Here is a 19,969-nt window from a genome sequence, read left to right on the forward strand (position 1 = left end):
CTCAAATCTTAAGTCATTATGTCTTCAGCTTCTTGGACTTACAGCATTCTCCACATTCTCCACATAAAGAAGTGATCTTAAAATGTAACCCAATATTGTTTTCACTCTCTTACCTTCAGTAGCTTCACCATAGCTCTCTTGGGTAAAACCACATACTCCTTAGCATGGTTTATGATGCTTTATTCTCTAACCTCATCTTATGCCATTCCTTTCACTCTTTACTGGAGCAGCTATACTGGTCTCCCTCTGCCCAAGGTCTGCACAAGCTTTTTCTTTTGACCGCAATCCCCTTTACCTCACTCATGCTGCTCACTCCTCATACTGGAAACTTAAATTTCAGTTTCATAAGGAGAGATTCTCCAACTAGTTTGCATAGGTAATCTTCTCCCCCCACCATTATTCTTTACATTGGCCCCATATTTTTTTCCTTTAAAGCATGTATCACAGTTTGTGGTTTGTTTAGTCTTTTTCTGTCTTTCTTATTAGAAGCTTAATGAAGGCATGTCTTGCTCAACATTTTATTCCTAGCATCTTCCTTAGCGCCTGGAACTTCATAGGACCTCAACAGTTTTTGTCAAATTAATGAAAGTCCTTTAGGTATTTGCAAATGTGACACTTTTTCTTTTTTTAAGGATTTATTTGTTTTAAAGAGAGTGTGCGAGCATGTGAGCTGGAGGAGAGGCAGAAGGAGAGGGAGAGAGAGAATCTCAAGCAGACCCCCTGCTGAACCTCCCAACTCAGGGAATCATCTTGTGGGGCTCCAGCTCAGGACCCTGACTGAGATCATGTCCTGAGCCAAAATCAAGAGTCCTGACACAACTGACTGAGCCACCCATGCACCCCTGAAACTGAACTTTATCTGAAAGTTAAAGAAAGACTTTCTGAAATCATCAACACAGATGTAAAAGAAAAAGCAAGAGGAGAATATTCCAGAGAAAAAAGAGCAATGAGCTTAGTGACTATGTTATAGAAAGGTCTTATACTTAGGATGTGAAAGGAAAAAAGAATTATATAAGGAAACTCATTCAGCAAAAAACAAATGGAGAAAAAATATTAGAAAAAGAATAAGGTGTTTTTTCTTTAAAACATTTTCAGGGGTGCCTGGAGGACTCAGTTAAGCATCTGACTTCTGCTCAGGTCATGATCTTGAGGTCCTTGGATTGAGCTCTGGGTCAGGCTCTCTGTCAGTGGGGATTCTGTTCCTCCCTTTCCCTCTGCTCCTCCCCACTGTTCATTCACACGCACAGTCTCTCAAATAAAAAGTCTTTTAAAAAGCAGTGTCAGTAGAACAGGGAAACTATGATTTGTAGAGAATTTGAGTGGATTAAGAAAAAAAAGAGAGCCGCTGTAGATAACTTAATTTGCAAAAGTAAAATAGCAAATGAAGTCTCTAGTAAGCCAAACATATCTAGATGTAGAAGAAATAAATGCATGTTTGAAAACTAAGGATATCTGATGATTCTATTAATTGTGGTAAAATTTTAGATGAACTATTATAAAATGTCTTTTTAATTGAAATATTATTGAAGTATTGAAAATATTGGTTCCTAGAAGACTTTCAAACTCTTGGTTGAAACTGCGAAATTTTTCCATTTTTTGGTCAGTATAAGTAACCTTAAAATGGTAAGGTAGAGGTTGAACATATGAAAGAGGGAGGTTAAAATAACCTGCTACCATTAACCTTTTCCTTTCAGCTGGACAGCATGAAGTTGTAGCTGTTGGCACAGGTGAATACAATTACAGCCAGTGCATTAAGCCAAATGGAAGAGTGTTGCATGACACTCATGCTGTTGTTACAGCAAGAAGGTCTCTCCTTAGGTAAGGTAACACATATATTTAATGCCACCAAATGTTAATGCTTTCAGTCCAAAGTAACCACATAACAATGTCTTTATTTACAAATGGAATTTTACTGATTATTAAGCCACGGATATGACTGTCCCTTATTTATCCAAGCCATTTGATTATTTCCATGTCATTTTAAAAAAATCTTACAGTAACTACAGTGTCTATAATTGGTGGTTTTTAGTGGCTTCTATTATCAAGACCTTATGAACTCAGTTTCAAGAGTTCTACAGCTCTTTTTAAAATATATCATCTTTTTTTATCAAAGTAATTGGAATATATAGCTTTATATCTGGACCAAGTCGACTTGGTAATATCACCCCCCCCCCCAAATTAGTCATAGTTATCCAAAGATATCACCTGGAGCTGGTAAGTTTCCCTTCATAAGGTCTGTGCAAAGTTTACCATATAGCAGAATGTAGATATGGTATTCTTTTTTTTACTGAAATATAGTTGACATACAATGTTAAACATGTTTATGTTCAATACTTAACACATTCACCACCATGATAAATGTAGTCATCTTCTGTCACCATATGATGTTATCAGAGTATGATTGACTATACTCCCTGTGCTATATTTTTCATCCTCCTGACTTGTTTTATAACTATAAGTTAATACAGGCTGGCAGATCTCAAAGAGGGAGAAAAGGGCTGAGGTGAGCATACCTAGTTTCTTCTCCCAAATTCTTCTGTAGTTACTCTGCTCCTTACAAAAGGAGTGAATAGCAGGTGGGAGAGAGAAGCCAGGAATTTACTCCTTAGAAGTCTCTTTGTATGAAAAGTGAGAAATCTGTTATTTTCTCCAGGATCCACCAGATTTTGGTTCTGCTAAGGCATTGAGCTTACATTTTATAAAACTTTTTTATAGGTATTTTCAAACATAAGTAAGAAAAGGATAGTGAATTCTACCATTCAGTTATCAGCATTCTGATACCAGTATCCAATGATCATATCCAGTTACCAGCATTCTGCTGTTCTTATTTAACCTATGCATCCACACTTTTTGATGGTGCTATTTTCTTTGGTAGAGTATTTTAAAACAAAGTTAAACATTATTTTGCCTGAAAAACTTTAAGTACACGTCTCTAAGGAAAGAATCCTCTAATCTTAAAAGGAAGGTTTTGAGGAAATCCATGAAGGTAATGCAAGTCATTGTCTTTTAATCCTCGTTGGTGCTTATTGAATTACTTGACCTCTCTAAGATTACCTCTTTTACGTTTATTTCTTCCCATGCTTGGACCTATTATATGCTTGTGCTGAATTTTCTTCTTATTTCTGATGAAAGGACTAAAATCATGTTTTTTATTTAATAAGCAAAATAGTATTTGTCCCTTGATTTGATTAGTATAAATTTTTCAGGAGACTTGTTTCACTTTTTAGTATAACTTACGGTCTTCATTGTATTGTTCTTGTATTTCTATGTTTTTGTCTTTAAAATCACTAAGGAGCAGGAACCACAGTTGTTGTTTGTCTGTTTTGGTGGGGAAAGAAAAATAGAAGCAAGGCAGAATTTTGACACTTCAGGTAGGAGACTGAGAGCAGAACTGTCTGAGAACAAAGAGAGGGATCAGTAGAGAAATGAGGATATGACAGTTGAGGACCCAAATGTGAAATGAGTGGAGCGGTAGTCAAGGAGTGGTGCTTTTAAGCAGGTCACATGTCAGACTGGGCTCCAGTTGAGGACCTCTTACAGGATTTAACTCTTCATTAAATAATGCTCAAGTTATTTTAGGAGTTCTTATCACTTTCAACACGGGGAGGAACATTGCTCACGACACTTACGAATATGACGCTTAAGATAAATTACTTTAAAATTTTATGACTTGATAAACTTATAACCTTTTTATTTTAGGTATTTTTATAGACAACTTCTACTCTTCTACAGCAAAAATCCTGCTATGATGGAAAAATCAATATTTTGTACAGAACCAGCTTCTAATCTACTCACTCTGAAACAGATTATCAACATTTATCTCTATATGAACCAGTTGCCTAAAGGTTCAGCCCAGATTAAGTCACAATTGTAAGTATCATGGGAGTTGTTTTTAAAAGCAGTCAGGAGGGGTGCCTGGGTGGCTCAGTCATTAAGTCTCTGCCTTCGGCTCATGTCATGATCCCAGGGTCCTGGGATTGAGCCCCACATCAGGCCCCACATCGAGCTCCACACTGGGCTCCCTGCTCCGAGGGGATCCTGCTTCTCCCTCTCCCACTACCCCTGTTTGTGTTCCTGCTCTCAGTGTGTCTCTGTCATATAAATAAATAAATTCTTTTAAAAAAGTGAAAGCAATCAGAATGGCTGTATCATATATTCTGAATCCCTAGAGCAATAGAACATGGAAATTCATATCTATCTGAATTCTCTTTCTGGCTTGAGGTGTTATTTGTGGCCTGCTAGAGGGCCACTTGATCTAATCTGGTCTATTACTACTTCTCCCCTCCTCCCCTCCACTCAATCTGATCTATTACTAGTACTTAAATATTCCATGTACTTTACCACTTTCTTTCCATGCTGTTGAAATTTTTTTTCTGTCGAGTTTTAAGACTTCATAAATGTTAGGAAAGCATAGATTTGTGCACTATCACATGCTAATGCAGGAGCTAAGAAATTCCATTTGTTTTTCTGGTCAATCTGTAGCTAAAACTTCATTATCTTGATGAATGGGTAGCATCAGCATAAAATTTAAACAGGACAGACAAGCACAAAGGAGAAAGCAAGTCTGACTATCTAGAGATAACCATGGTTAATATTTTGTTACAGATTTTTCCAGTTACACCTTTGAAGACAAAGGCAAGGAATCTTTCTGGAGAAAAAATTCAGGACAAATGATTTTACGTTTAATTTTTTTTAACATATTTTATTGGAGAAGAATCTTGAATACAAATTGTCAGTGTTTTTTTCCTTCATTCTTTTTGTAGTTTTTAAAAATTTCCATACAGAGAAAGACAATAAGACCTTTGGTAGGAACAAAAATTTTTAAGGGACGTAAAGACAGTAAAAATAATTTATCTTTGCTGGAAGCTGTAAATATGGTTAATTTCTATTTGGTATTTATCTTGTGGGACCAAGTCACTCCATCCCAAACTTGTTTTAGTTTTACATCTGTTTTTATTACTAGAAGTAAATGTACACTGGCAAGTTAGACATGTTTGAAAAAAATTCTTAAGTACGTATAGATTTTATTTTTAAAATTTTTAATTTTTTAAATTTTTAATTTAAATTCCATTTAGTTAACATACAGTGTTATATTAGTTTCAGGTGTACAATATAGTGATTTAACACTTCTGTACAACACCCGGTGCTCAACGAAAGTGCACCCCTTAATCCCCGTCTCCTGTTTCACCCATCCCTGGAAGCCATCTGTGTGTTGATGATGGTTAAAAGAATCTGTTTCTTGGTTTGCCCCCCACCTTTTCCTTTTTCTCATTTGTTTCTTAAATTCCACATGAGTGAAATCATATGGTATTTGTCTTTCTCTGACTGACTTTCACTTAGCATAATATGCTCTAGCTCCCTGCATATCATTGCAAATGGCAGGATTTTGTTCTTTTTATGGCTGAGTAATATTCCATTGTGTATACTTTGTTTTTTAAAGGAAAAAACTTTTCCTTTTTCTAGGCGTCTTAATCCACATTCTATATCTGCGTTTGAAGCCAATGAAGAACTGAGTCTCCATGTGGCTGTTGAAGGCAAAATTTATCTGACTGTCTACTGTCCTGCAGATGTTGTTAATAGAGTAAGCAGTATGTCCTCAAGTGACAAATTGACAAGATGGGAAGTGCTTGGTGTACAGGGAGCATTGCTGAGTCACTTTATACAGCCAGTTTATATCAGCAGTATACTTGTTGGTGAGTGGAATTTCATTACCTCCTGGCCTCTCTTACTAAGGAAATATATTTTACTTAATCAAAATAAATTGAGATTTTGCATACATGATCCTTTATTTAAGGTAAAAAAAACCATATTGTTTCATTGAGATTTCCGTTTCGTAGTAACTTGTGATGATACTTTGTGTAATTCGACTTCTATCTTCTTATCAGGAGGAGGACAATTACTATTTTAAATTAGCCAGTTAGATGTATTATACTTTGAACTTACACATTTGTTTGCACAATATTTCCATTTTTCCCCTTTCTTTGGGAGAAAGATGTTTCCTTGAACTTCTCAAGTCTGAAAGCTTATATTTAATTATCTTTAAAATAAGAAAAGTCTTATATGCCCATTTGGTTTTTTAGCTACGTTTTTCACACATTTGGTTATGATCTGGGACCTTTTAAGTTGTCAAATGAGTAGGCAGTAACTAGAACACACGATAAATAATGGGAACTAGTAATTCATTCTTTGGTGGGAGGTATTACCAAATTATGTAATTACATTTGAATGGTTTTTCAACCATTGTCAGTAAACAATTAGGGGACTCATGTATAGTTTTCATAAAACTCTGAGTGTTGCAAAACTTTAATTTACACCTGTGAAGCACTTTAAATACTGCTGTTACTTGGTTCTTTGCTTGCCATTCCTTTTTGAAAACAATCGCCTGTGTAAGCTTGAGATCCTTAAATAGGTAATATTTTTGTTTTTAGGTGGTTGCATTTCTGGTTTTTTTTTTTAAGGTATTATTTGTCAGAGAGAGAGAGAGTGCACAAGTAGGGGGAGCAGCAGGCACAGGCAGATGTAGGATCCCCACTGAGCAAGGAGCCCAATGTGGGACTTGATCCCAGGACCCTGGGATCATGACCTGAGCCAAAAGTAGACATTTAACTGACTGAGCCCCACCCAAGCATCCCGATATCCCAGTATGCTCACTGTTTGAAAGACCATTTGGGGTAGCATCTGGGACACCATCCTAGAAGACCCAATGTCCTTTTTTCTTAAAAATTATTTTTATTAACATACAATGTATTATTTGTCCCAACAGTACAGGTCTGTGAATCATTAGGCTTACACATTTCACAACACTCACCATAGCCTATACCCTCCCATTGTCCATAACCCAACCACCCTATCCATACCCCCCATCCCCCAGCAACCCTAAGTTTGTTTTGTGAGATTGAGAGTCTCTTATGGTTTGTCTCCTTCCTGATCCCATCTGGTTTCCTTTTTTTTTCTCTTCCCTATCCTCACAACCTCCCGCTTTGCCTCTCAAATTCCTCATATTGGAGATACCATATGATAATTGTGTTTCTCTGATTATTTCTCTCAGCATAATACCCTCTAGTTCCATTTACATTGTTGCAGAAGGCAAGATTTCATTTCTTTTGATGGCTGCATAGTATTCATTGTATATCTATACCACCTCTTCTTTATCCATTCATCTGTTGATGGACATCTAGGTTCTTTCCATGGTTTAGAGATTGTGGACACTGCTGCTATAAACATTCAGGTGCACATGCCCCTTCAAATCAATATGTTGTATTTTTAGGGTAAATACCCAGTATTTACCCTAGGGTAAATCATAGGGTATCTCTATTTTCAACTTTTAAGGAAACTCCATGCTGTTTTCCAGAGTGACTGCACCAGCTTGCATTCCCACCAACAGTGTAGGAGGGTTCCCCTTTCTCCGCATCCTCACCAACATCTGTCATTTCCTGACTTGTTAATTTTAGCCATTCTTACTAGAGTGGGGTGGTATCTCATTGTGGTTTTGATTTGTATTTCCCTGATGCCGAGTGACGTTGAGCATTTTTTCATGTGTTTGGTTGGCCATTTGGATGTCTTTGTAGAAATATCTGTTCTTGTCTTCTGCCCTTGATTGGATTATTTGTTCTTTGGGTGTTGAGTTTGATAAGTTCCTTACAGATTTTGGATACTAACCCTTTATCTGATATGTCATTTGCAAATATCTTCTCCCATTCTGTCCATTGTCTTTTGGTTTTTGGTTTTTTTCAAAAGCTTTTGATCTTGATGAAGTCCCAATAGTTCATTTTTGCCCTTGCTTCCCTTTCCTTTGGCAATGTTTCTAGGAAGAATTTGCTGTGGCTGCAGTCAAAGAGGTTGCTGCCTGTGTTCTCCTCAAGGATTTTGATGGATTCCTTTCTCACATTGAGGTCTTTCATCCATTTGGAGGCTGTTTTGTGTGTGGTATAAGGAAATGGTCCAGTTTCATTCTTCTGCATGCGGCTGTCCAATTTTCCCAACACCATTTGTTGAAGAGACTTTTTTCCATTGGACATTCTTTCCTGCTTTGTCAAAGATTAGATGACCGTAGAGTTGAGGGTTTGTTTCTGGGCTCTCTATTCTGTTCCTTTGATGTATGTGTCTGTTTTTGTGCCAGTACCATACTGTCTTGATGATGACAGCTTTGTAATAGAGCTTGAGGTCTGGAATTGTGATACCACCAACTTTGGCTTTCTTTTTCGACATTCCTCTGGCTCTTCGGGGTCCTTTCTGGTTCCATATAAATTTTAGGATTATTTGTTCCATTTCTTTGACAAAAATTGGTGATATTTTGATAGGGATTTCATTAAATGTGTAGATTGCTTTGGGTAGCATAGACATTTTCACAATATTTGTTCTTCCAGTCCATGAGCCTGAACGTGTTTCCCTTTCTTTGTGTCTTCCTCCATTTCTTTCATGAGTACTTTATAGTTTTCTGAGTACAGGTTCTTTGCCACTTTGGTAAGGTCTATTCCTAGGTATCTAATGGTTTGGGGTGCAATTGTAAATGAGATCAACTCCTTAATTTCTTTCTCTCCTGTCTCACTGTTGGTATATAGAAATACAACTGATTTCTGGGCATTGATTTTATATCCTGACACTTTACTGAATTCCTGTATGATTTCTAGCAGTTTTGGAGTGGAGTCTTTTGGTTTTTCCACATAAAGTATCATATCATCTGCAAAGAGTGAGAGTTTGACTTCTTTGCTGATTCAGATGCCTTTCATTTTTTTTTTGTTGTCTGATTGCCGAGGCTAGGACTTCTAGTACTATGTTGAATAGCAGTGGTGATAGTGGATATCCCTCCTGTGTTCCTGACCTTAGGAAAACTGAGAGGAAAAGCTCTCAGTTTTTCCCCATTGAGAATGATATTTGCTGTGGGTTTTTCATAGATGGCTTTGATGGTATTGAGGTATGTATCCTCTATCCCTACACTGTGACAAGTTTTGATCAAGAAAGGATGCTGTACTTTGTCAATGCTTTTTCAGCATATATTGAGAGTACCATATGGTTCTTGTTCTTTTATTAATGTATTGTATCACATTTATTGATTTGCGGATGTTGAACCAACCTTGCAGCCCTGGAATAAATCCCACTTGGTCGTGGTGAATAATCCTTTTAAGGTAATGTTGGATCCTATTAGCTAGTGTTTTGGTGAGAATTTTTGCATTCATGTTCATGAAGGATACTGGTCTGTAATTATCCTTTTTGATGGGGTCTTTGGTTTGGGGATCAAGGTAATGTTGGCCTCATAAAATGAGTTTGGAAGTTTTCTTTCCATTTCTATTTTTTGGGATAGTTTCTGGAGAAGAGGTATTAATTCTTCTTTAACTGTTTGGTAGAATTCCTCTGGGAAGCTGTCTGGCCCTGGGCTCTTGTTTGTTCGGAGATTTTTGATGACTTCTTCAATCTCCTTACTGGCTATGGGTCTGTTCAGGTTTTCTATTTCTTCCTGGTTCAGTTTTGGTAGTTTATACATTTCTAGGAGTGCATCCATTTCTTCCAGATTTTCAAATTTGCAAGCATATAGTTGCTCATAATATGTTCTTATAATTGTTTGTATTTCTTTGGTGTCGGTTGTGATCTCTCCTCTTTCATTCATGAGTTTATTAATTTGGGTCCTTTCTCTTTTCTTTTGGATAAGTCTGGCCAGGGGTTTATCAATCTTATTAATTCTTTCAAAGTATCAGCTCCTAGTTTTGTTGATTTGTTCTATTGTTCTTTTGGTTTCTATTTCATTGATTTCTGCTCTGATCTTTAGGATTGCTCTTTTCCTCCTGTGTTTAGCATTCTTTGCTGTTCTTATTCCAGGTCCTTTAGGTGTAGACTTAGGTTGTATACTGGAGACCTTTCTTGCTTCTTGAGCAAAGCATGTATTGCTATGTACTTTTGTCTCAGGACTGCTGTTTCTGTGTCCCACAGATTTTGAACAGTTGTGTTTTCATGAATTTTTTCAATTCTTCTTTAATTTCCTGGTTGACCCATTCATCCTTTAGTAGGATGCTCTTTAGCCTCCATGTATTTGAGTTCTTTCCAACGTTCCTCTTGTGATTGAGTTCTAGCTTCAGAGCATTGTGGTCTGAAAATATGCAGGGAATGATCTCAGTCTTTTGGTACCAGTTGAGACCTGATTTGTGACTGAGGATGTGATCTATTCTGGAGCATGTTTGATGTGCCCTAGAGAAGAATGTGTATTCTGTTGCTTTGGGATGGAATGTTCAGAATGTATCTGTGATGTTCATCTGGTCCAGTGTGTGATTTAAGACCTTTATTTCCTTGTTAATCTTTTGCTTAGATGATCTGTCCATATCAGTGTGGGGAGTATTAAGTCCCCTACTATTATTGTATTATTGTCAATGTGTTTCTTTGATTCTGTTATTAATTGGTTTATATAATTGTTTGCTCCCATGTTAGGGGTATGGATATTTAAAATTGTTAGATCTTATTGTTGGACAGTCCCTTTAAGTATGATATAGTGTCCTTCCTCATCTCTTATTATAGTCTTTGGCTTAAAATCTAATTTAACTGATAAAAGGATTGCCACTTTTCTTTTGATGTCAATTAGCATGGTAAATTGTTTTCCATCCCCTCACTTTCAATCTGGAGGTGTCTTTGTGTCTCAAATGAGTTTCTTATAGACAGCATATCAATGTTTGTTTGTTTGTTTTTGTTTTTGTTTTTTTTTACCCATTTTGATACCCTGTGTCTAGATTGGGGCATTTAGCCCATTTACATTCAGGGTAGCTGTTGAAATATATGAATTTAGTGCCGTTGTATTGCCTGTAAGTTGACTGTTACTGTGTATTGTCTCTGTTCCTCTCTGGTCTATTACTTTTAGGCTCTTTTTTCGCTTAGAGGACCCCTTTAAATATTTCCTGTAGGGGTGGTTTGGTGTTTGAAAATTCTTATAATTTTTGTTTGTCCTGGAAGCTTTTATCTCTCCTCCTATTTTCAGTGACAGCTTAGCTGGATATAGTATTGTTGGCTACATATTTTTCTCATTTAGTGCTCTGAGTATATCATGCCAGTCCTTTCTGGCCTGCCAGGTCTGTGTTGGTAAGTCTGCTATCAGTCTAATATTTCTACCACTGTATGTTACAGACCTCTTGTCCTTAGCTGCTTTCAGGATTTTCTCTTTGTCACTAAGACTTAGAAGTTTTACTATTAGATGATCGGTGTGGATCTATTTTTATTGATCTGAGGGGGTTCTCTGTGTCTCCTGGATTCTGATGCTTGTTCCCTTTGATATGCTAGGGAAATTCTCTATTATAATTTGCTCCAATATACCTTCAGTCCCTCTCTCTCTTTCTTCTTCTTCTGGGATCCCATTTATTCTAATATTGTTTCATCTTGTGGTATCACTTATCTCGAATTCTCCCCTTGTGGTCTGGGAGTTCATCTCTTTTTTGCTCAACTTCTTTATTCTCAGTCATTTAGTCTCTATATCACTAATTCTCTCTTTTGTCTCATTTATACTAGCAGTAAGAGCCTCCATTTTTTATTGCACCTCCCTAATAGCTTTTTTTATTTCAACTTGGTTATATTTTAGTTCTTTTATTTCTCCAGAAAGAGGTTTTATTTCTCCAGAAAGGGATTCTCTAATATCTTCCCTGCCTTTTTCAAGCCTAGCTAGCACTTTGAGAATCATCATTCTGAACTCTAGTTCTGACATACTACCAATGTCCATATTAATCAATTAAGTTCCTAGCCATCAATACTGCCTCTTGTTCTTTTTTTGTGGTGAGTTTTTCTGCCTTGTTATTTTATCCAGATAAGAGTATATGAATGAGAGAGTAAAATACCAAAAGGGTGGCAGAGACACCAGAAAATAATAAGCTAACCAAATCAGAGGAGACCTGAAACTGGGGGGAGAAGAAAGAAGGGGAAAAAAGTTAAAAAAAAAAAAAATATATATATATATATGTAAATAAAAAAGACTGGTGACTAGAACAGAGCCACCCACTTGATTATGGGTATATTTTGGTCTCTTAGAAGAAACTACCTTCCAAAATCTTAAAGAAAGAAAAACCTGTATGTATAGAAATAAGGGTAAACATGATGAAGGGATGGACTATGACTGTAAAGATGAAAATTTAAAAAGATTTTTAAAAAGGAATTGATAAGCTAAGTTTATCAGATAAAGAAAAAAAAGAAGAGAATGTCATCAGGTTGGAGCTAGATTTAAGGTATATTTTGATCTATTAGAAGAAATTATATCCCAAAATTTTAAGAAAAGAAAACCTATATGTATACAAAAAATTAAGTTAAATATAATGAAGGCATAAAATACGACTATAACAATGAAAATTTAAAAAGCTTTTTTTAAAAAAAAGTATTGATAAGATAAAATAGTTAAAAAAAGTTAAAAGTGAAAGAGGAAAAGTTAAAAAAATAGAATAAGAAAAAAAATTTAAAAATTTAACTTTGCAAGACTGAAGGATCATGGGAAAAAAGCTATGAATTCTGTAGGTTCCTTTCCCCTAATCCTGGAGTTCCACAGTTCTCGTTTATCGGTGAACTTGGTCTTGGCTGGATGTTCTTGCTGATCTTCTGGGGGAGGGGCCTGTTGCAGTGATTCTCAAATGTCTTTGCCAGAGGCAGAATTGCACTGCCCTTACCAGGGGCCAAGCTAAGTAATCTGCTCGGGTTTGCTCTTGGTAGCTTTTGTTCCCTGAAGGCTTTCTGTAGAGCTTTGGAGGATGGGAATGGAAATGGCAGCCTCCAGTCTCTGGCCTGGAGGAGCCAAGAGCTTGGGGCCCCACTCCTCAGTGTGTCCTCAGAGAAAAGCAGTCAATCCCTCCTGTCTCCGTGGTCTCCGGCGGTGCTCTGCTTACCTGGCCTGTGACCAAGCCTTTCTATCTCTGGCGCACAGCCCCTTTTGGAATCTCCAAACTCAGCAGATTCTTACCGTGCGCTCCCACATGCCGCTTCTTCCAGGGGAGGAAGGAGGGGGGTCTCTCCAGATCTGCCACTTGTGGTGTCCCTGCTTGAAGATCAGTGGCCCGACTCTGCCTTGGATCAGGGTTTAAGGTAACCCTGAGCTGAGAGTCCCCACCTTGTCTCCCATCTCTTTAGCCGGCTTCCCCGCTCTGATACTTGGGGGCTCTGCCACACTCAGATACCCCTAGTCTTTCTGTGACCCCATGGGTCCTGAGATCACACTGTCCCCGTGAAGTCTCCACCCCCACTTAGCGTCTGGAGCCATCCCTCAGTGGAGCAGACTTCTAAAAGTCCTGATTTTGTGCTCCACTGCTCCACTGCTTGCAGGAGCCAGCCCCTTCCCCCGTGGTTTATCTTCACATTGCTTCGGATTCACTTCTCTGGACATCCTACCTTCCAGAAAGTGGTCGATTTTCTGTTCCTAAAATTGCTGCTGCTCTTTTCTATTTCCTGTTGAGTTTGTAGGTGTGCAGAATGGTTTGGTAACTATCTACCTGAACTCCTGGGGCCTAATGCTATTTCAGTCTGCTGCTACTCCACCATCTTGCTTCCTCCTTGATATTTGTTTTGTTTTGTTTTTCATTGATTTTTTTGTTGTTTATATATTTTATACCCATTTCTTGGGAGTTTCTCTTAAAAGTAATATTTTTTTCAGTTCCATGTGTATGCAAGATGCTATTTTTGTTTGGCTTTAATAAACTGTAAAAAGGAAATTGGTTATTTATTTTCTAATTAAGCTTATTTTCTTTGTATAGAAAATATATTACTTGATTCACAATTCAAAGGATTCAGAGGGTTTTTAGTGAAAAGTTTTCCTCCTATCCTAGTGCCCCAGGCACCCATTTTTCTTCTGTGGCATTCCTTTTTCCTAGTTTGTTGTTTTTCTTTCCAAAGATAGTTTATACTTAAAGTAGTAAATGTGTGTTCTTTTTCTTTTCTTTTTTCTTTTTTGTATTTTGTATAAATAGATAATACAGTTCATACTTTTCTGCATTTTTGGTTTTTTTTGTTTAATAATATATCTTGTAAATATTTCCATGTCAGGTATGTAAAGAATTTCTTCATTATTATTTGTGTCTCATTGTATGGTATTTCTTTGTATAAAGGTATAATGTATTTAACCACTTGTAGGTTGAGGGAATTTTAGATTGCTTCCAATTTTTTTCAGCTACCAAAATGCTATAGTGAATGACCTTTTTATATTATTTGCACATGTATATGTGTATCTATTTCTAAGATGAATTCTGGAAGTAGAATCACAGGCAAAAATGTATGCATTTGCAATTTTGAGAAATGTTACTAAGTTACCCTTCAAATCACATTCCCACTGGTAATATATGATAATGCCAGTTATTCTTACCCTCAAAAGAGTTACTTCTAAATCTTCTTATTCCAAATAAATATTGTAGGTGGCACATTTCTTAGATTTAATTTGCTTACTGAATTTCTTTGCCTTGTTTTCTTTTAGGTCTCCTACTCTTTCAGGATTTAAACTTATCTCAATCTCCTTTAAGAAAGGCCTTTTTTCTTGAATGTCTATTAAGTATATAAGAATTGTCTATGCTGTCTCTAGAATCACAGCTTTCTTTGAGTTTGGTGAAGAAAATACTGTAAAACTTGTCATTATATGACATAACTCCATACTATATTTAGCTTCTTAAAAGGATGGATATAGGCTCTTGTAAAATTATTTAGCATTTAGCTAGTGGTTTGAGACAGGAGCTTAAAAATTAAATCTCTTGTCATTTTGAGTGTCCTCTTGCTCCTAGCAATGGGGAATACCAGGTAGCAATAAAAACACTATAGACTTTGTAAAATTGTTTCTGTTCTCTTTCTTGGCATCTTTGTGGGACACATCTTAAGCTAATTGGTGCTCTTCCTGGGTATAACCTAAGTGATTTTAATGTGTTTAAGTTGTTGGTTAAAAATGCCAATTTTTGGACCTCTTAAAGATCTCTATTCTGTTTCTGGGGGAGGGAGTTTTGAGACAGAGGAATATACAAGTAAGAGCACCACTGGGTGATTCTGATACAGATGATGCGAATGGTTCTGAGAAATATTCATTTAAAAGTTTCTGTACACTAGGAGAAATTTAGAGAGCAAAAAGAACTTTCAGAGTTCACTGAACTTTATTTGTAGTCTAGTAGAGCTTCTCACTTAGTAAGTAAACTCATTTTATACCATTCCTGATAGAGTATCATCTAACCCTATTTTAAAACTGTAATATATGGGTAGTGGTGTTAAAATGTAATGTGAAGTATAGGATTTAAAACCAATCTATTCTATTAATTGAATAGCTCCAGTTGTTTAAAGAAAAAAAAAAACCCTCCTTATTTAGAATTGAAATTTGCTTCCCTGTAATTCTGTACTGACAATATAAGTTAAATCTAATTCTTTGAGGATAATTACATCATCCTGTTCTCTCATAATTCTTTTGAAATCTTTTACAGGTCTTTATTTAAAATTCTTAAAAACCTTATTTATTAGATCTATTACCAGTGGGGAGAGTACTTATTATATTTCAACTTACTTAACTTTTTAGAAAGTTTACAGAAGCCAATTTTATGCTGTGAGTGTTCTTAGATATTCATTTTATCACTTACTGGTGGTAGTATTCTTTTTTTAGGAAAAAAGTCTTAGGCTTGCTAAAAAGACATTTACTATTATTGAAAAGAAAATAATCCAGAGTAGGATTTCCTGGGTGGCTCAGTCAGTAAGCGTCTGACTCTTGAGTTTAGCTCAGGTCATGATCTCAGGGTTGTGGCTATCCAGCCCCATCATGGGGCTCTGTGCTCAGTGCCTAGTCTGCTCGAGATTCTCTCCCTCTGTCCTGGCCCCTGTTCATGCACATGTACTCTCTAATAAATAAAAAAATAAAATCTTTTTAAAAATCCATATAAAGAAGAAAATCCACTTTGCTTAAGTACTTAAGGGCTGGATTTTAATTTTTTAATTTTCAAGGTTTTTAAGGTGTATTTTGAAAATTTGGTATTCTATTATGGTAAGATCATCTGTCTAAAAATTTCAAGAGTGTTTGTACAGAGGTATTTCTGTCCAGTTCCTTTAATACACTAATTTGAATTGTACATTTGGATTATAAAGAATACCAATTGCTAATTCCCTCCTAGTGAAAGAATCTGTTTTAAACATAGTTCATGGACTTTAAAGAAACATTTGATAACCTGAGAGATTCTGTATTTGTTTCTTTTTTTTTTTAAGATCAGTAATTAATTACTGTTAGTAATTGTTAGTGTTAGTGTTAGTAAAATAATTGCCCCAAGTCAGTCAGTCTGCCTATTGGCAGAGCCTGGACTCAAAACCAGTTTTATAACTTCTCATGCTGCTGCTTTTTGTATTAAATTGAGCTCTGATAGCTTTGTCTGAGCATAGTGAGTGACTAGAATCTCACTGCTTTGTCTGTTAAACTTGACATTCTTGAAAGCAGGTGCTTTGACACACTCATCTTGGTCCAGTTTATGCTAGGGGGGGTCAGTAAATGTTTCATAAATAAACAGTTTGAATCAGCATGTTTTATTTTTGAAAGTGCTCTTTTTCTACTTAAAACTAATTCTGCCCAGAACACTTGAAAAATAAATTTTATTTTTTATGCTTGTTGTATTTTATGCTAACCCAGGAAGCTTTTAAGATAATGTGAGAATGGCATTGGTATTAATGTCCCAACCCCTCAAGATTCTAATGTGCATCCAGGATTGATAATTACTGGTCTCTGATAATCTAATCTTTTATATTCTTTTTTCATCAGGTACTTATTAAGCCACCTACTGTATGCTAGGTGTTGTATACCATCGCATTATTCTCAGGGGTACCATTCATGCAATAAAATACAGAGTGAGCATTATGAATACAAAGGCAAGATGCTTCTTGCCTTTATGTCTTCTCCTAGCCACACATTTGTGTTTCATAGGAACTTGAATTGTTTTCTCTGGATGTTCTGTAATATATGGGTAGTGGTGGTAAAATGTAATACCTCAGACTAATTATGCTGTTCCAGATGTAAGACCAGTGCATAGTTCTTTAATGTCTGATTCTTTGATTTATATACTATATTCTTACTCATGCATTCTCAGTTTTTAATAGCTGTTTCAGCAACCATTTCTGCTGACTTACATTACACTTATGGTAGATTAATCTCCTCAGAATCTTTTCTGTATAAAAAAGTGTCCAGTCAGGTCAGCTATGGTCCTTGATTAGATTTAATTTTTTACTTTACCTTAGGGTTTCATGTTATTTTAGAGGACTTGAGATAAATCAAACTTTCCCTATTATATGACAGTTTTAGAGCTGTATTTTTCCAGGAACAAGATGTAGCCTCAAGGTATAACCAAAACCATACTTTGGATGTAGTTAATAGTTAAAGTGTACACATATAAAGGGAAAAAGTAAAATTTCTAATAGTAATATACTTTTTTCTATTACATTACTGCTGTGTTACCACCATATTGAAACTTTTTGGTGAAACAATTTGGTATGTAAGAAATCCCAAATGGAATTTGACTTAGAAATTCCATTTTTTTTGTTTTTTCCCACATGTATCTTGGTATTTTAGGCACAAACAGTGCCATTATCTCATTACAGTATGTCTTAATCTGTTTGGGCTGCTACAATAAAAGTTCCACTGATACTGTAGCAGGGATGAGACCCTCTTTTTAAGGGTACCTCACAAAGGCCTACTATTTCATTGGAAAGGTTTTAACCTATTAATTTTATTGGGACACATTTATTCTGTAGCACAGTGTGTAATATGTAACATTTTCTTTTGAATCCATGTCTTCTGTTCATTATAGACAGTGACTATTTCATAGACCTTACTTCTTTTCAACTATTTGTGCCCAAGCATATCTTTTTTTTGTGTGTGCCCAAGCATATTTTTAACTAGTCTTAATTTGTCAGTATTTCTTAATTTGGGTTGTTCAAAGGAATACTTAGTGTCTACTGACACATGAATAAAGAAGATGTGGTATATACATACAATATTACTCAGCCATCAAAAAGAATGAAATCTTGGCATTTGCAAAAGCATGGATGTATCTAGAGGGTATAATGCTAAATGAAATAAATCAGAGAAAGGCAAATACCTATGGTTTAACTCATGTGGAATTTCAGAAACAAGGAGGAAAAAAAAAAAAAAAAGACAAACCAGAAAATAGACTCTTAACTGTAGAGAACAGAGAGAGGGGGGAAGGGTGGCAGGTGGTGGCGGGGGATGGGTGAAATACGTGATGGGGATTTAGAGTACACATCTTGATGAGTGCCAAGTAATATATAGAATTGTTGAATCCATATATTATATACCTGAAACTAATTTAACACTGTATGTTAACTATACTGAGATTAAAAAAAAAAAACAAAACACAAGGGAGTGCTTAGAAAAAGGGTGTCAGCAGTAATTCATGTTCTTTTTACATAATTTTCTAGTTTCCAAATAATCATAGTGAGTGTAAAACCACTAGCCACCTCAGCAGTTCCAATGTATGGAAACAAAACTTGGTGATATAATGTTTAGTGGTATGTAAAATGTGTCTTTGAGAGAACTTCTGACCCTCTAAGGAGAAAAGAGATCCAATTTTGAATTACTAATTTTTAAATAGGAATGACTTGTCCAACTTCTATTTTAAGTTTGATCAACCCACTATATTATACTACACTAATGATATTTCGCCTTTTTTTTTTTTAGCATTCTTCCAACAATTATTTTAACTGAAAACTCAAAGATTTTTATATTAGCCACAACTGTAACCAGAAATGGTCATTATTTAAATTGTTTTGTGAAAATGGAACACTGTTGTACTGGAATAGTTGTAATTTGTGGCTCATATATGTGGAAAAATAACTTAATCTCACCAACCAATACTCAGCCACATTTATTTCTTGTATTATTTGCTAGTTTCTTGCCGTAATCTGAGAATTCAAGACAGGATGAACCAGTTCTTTCTGATAGAACCTTGTAAAAAGCACTATATTTTTTTCTGGGTCAGTTCTGGATCTTCACTTTTAGTCACTGGAATGTTGATTTGTTATTTTCTGTAGATTTTTTTTAATGGAAATTATGACCATTGTTACTTTGTCCTGGTTCTGGTAAAAAATACAGAAGTAGCTGCTGAGAAGTAGGAAAGGATAGGTTGCAAGAAAAAAATAGACTTTAGACGGTTTCCTTTTTTTTTTTTTTTTTTTGTCTATTGATATTGAACTTCTGGGTGTTTTGTTTTTACTTTCTAGGTGATGGGAATTGCAGTGATACTAGAGGTTTAGAAATTGCTATAAAGCAACGTGTTGATGATGCACTCACTTCAAAACTTCCAATGTTTTATTTGGTCAACAGACCTCATGTTAGTTTAGTACCTGCTGCATATCCACTTCAAACGAACTTGGAATATAAATCCCTGAGTCTGAATTGGGCTCAGGGGGACATTTCTTTGGAGATTGTGGATGGCCTAAGTGGAAAAATCACTGAAAGGTTAGCATTATTAATTTCTTTTAAAATCACATATTTAAGTAGGACACTTGTGATGAGCACTGGTTGTTGGATATAAGTGTTGAATCACTAAATTGTACCCCTGAAACTAATATTACACTGTGTTGACTAACTGGAATTTAAATAAAAACTGAAAAAAAATCTTAAGAGAAAATATATTTACAGTACTGTATTTATCAGGAAAAAATGTGCATATAAATGGGCCTGTGCAGTTTAAACCTGTGTTGTTCAAAGGTCAACTGTATTTGGAAGGGTCCTGTGCAAGTGTAAGGGGCCCAGAAGGTTAAGCTTCACAATAAATCTACCTCCCATCTATCTGTACTATAAAAAAAAAAAAAAAAAAAACCCTTAAAAATATTAAGCAAAAATTCATTTTAATGGAACTTTTAAAATTATTCTAAGTTCAGTTTTTTGAATTTGAACAATAATAATGATTGTGACTATTTTGTAGGCATTGTACTAATTAAAAAAAAAAACGAATATATTTTTTTTCCCTGATGAGAAGACAGACCTGGAGAAGTTCTGTAACTTACT

The 19,969-nt window shown here is 35.7% G+C and overlaps 1 protein-coding gene across 4 annotated transcripts in view; it reads left to right on the forward strand.

The window, feature by feature from the left end:
- The window catches only part of ADAD1 (adenosine deaminase domain containing 1), a 114,688-nt gene that overhangs the window by 18,316 nt on the left and 76,403 nt on the right, over window positions 1-19,969 (forward strand). For all 4 annotated transcript variants that reach the window (XM_047718366.1, XM_047718364.1, XM_047718363.1 and 1 more), the window contains exons 7-10: window positions 1,695-1,818; window positions 3,700-3,870; window positions 5,464-5,693; window positions 19,180-19,417. In XM_047718366.1, the coding sequence (XP_047574322.1) occupies window positions 1,695-1,818; window positions 3,700-3,870; window positions 5,464-5,693; window positions 19,180-19,417 (763 nt within the window). The remainder of the gene's footprint in view (window positions 1-1,694; window positions 1,819-3,699; window positions 3,871-5,463; window positions 5,694-19,179; window positions 19,418-19,969) is intronic.

Source organism: Lutra lutra, chromosome 2 (assembly GCF_902655055.1).
Source record: "Lutra lutra chromosome 2, mLutLut1.2, whole genome shotgun sequence".
Classification (NCBI taxonomy): domain Eukaryota; kingdom Metazoa; phylum Chordata; class Mammalia; order Carnivora; family Mustelidae; genus Lutra; species Lutra lutra.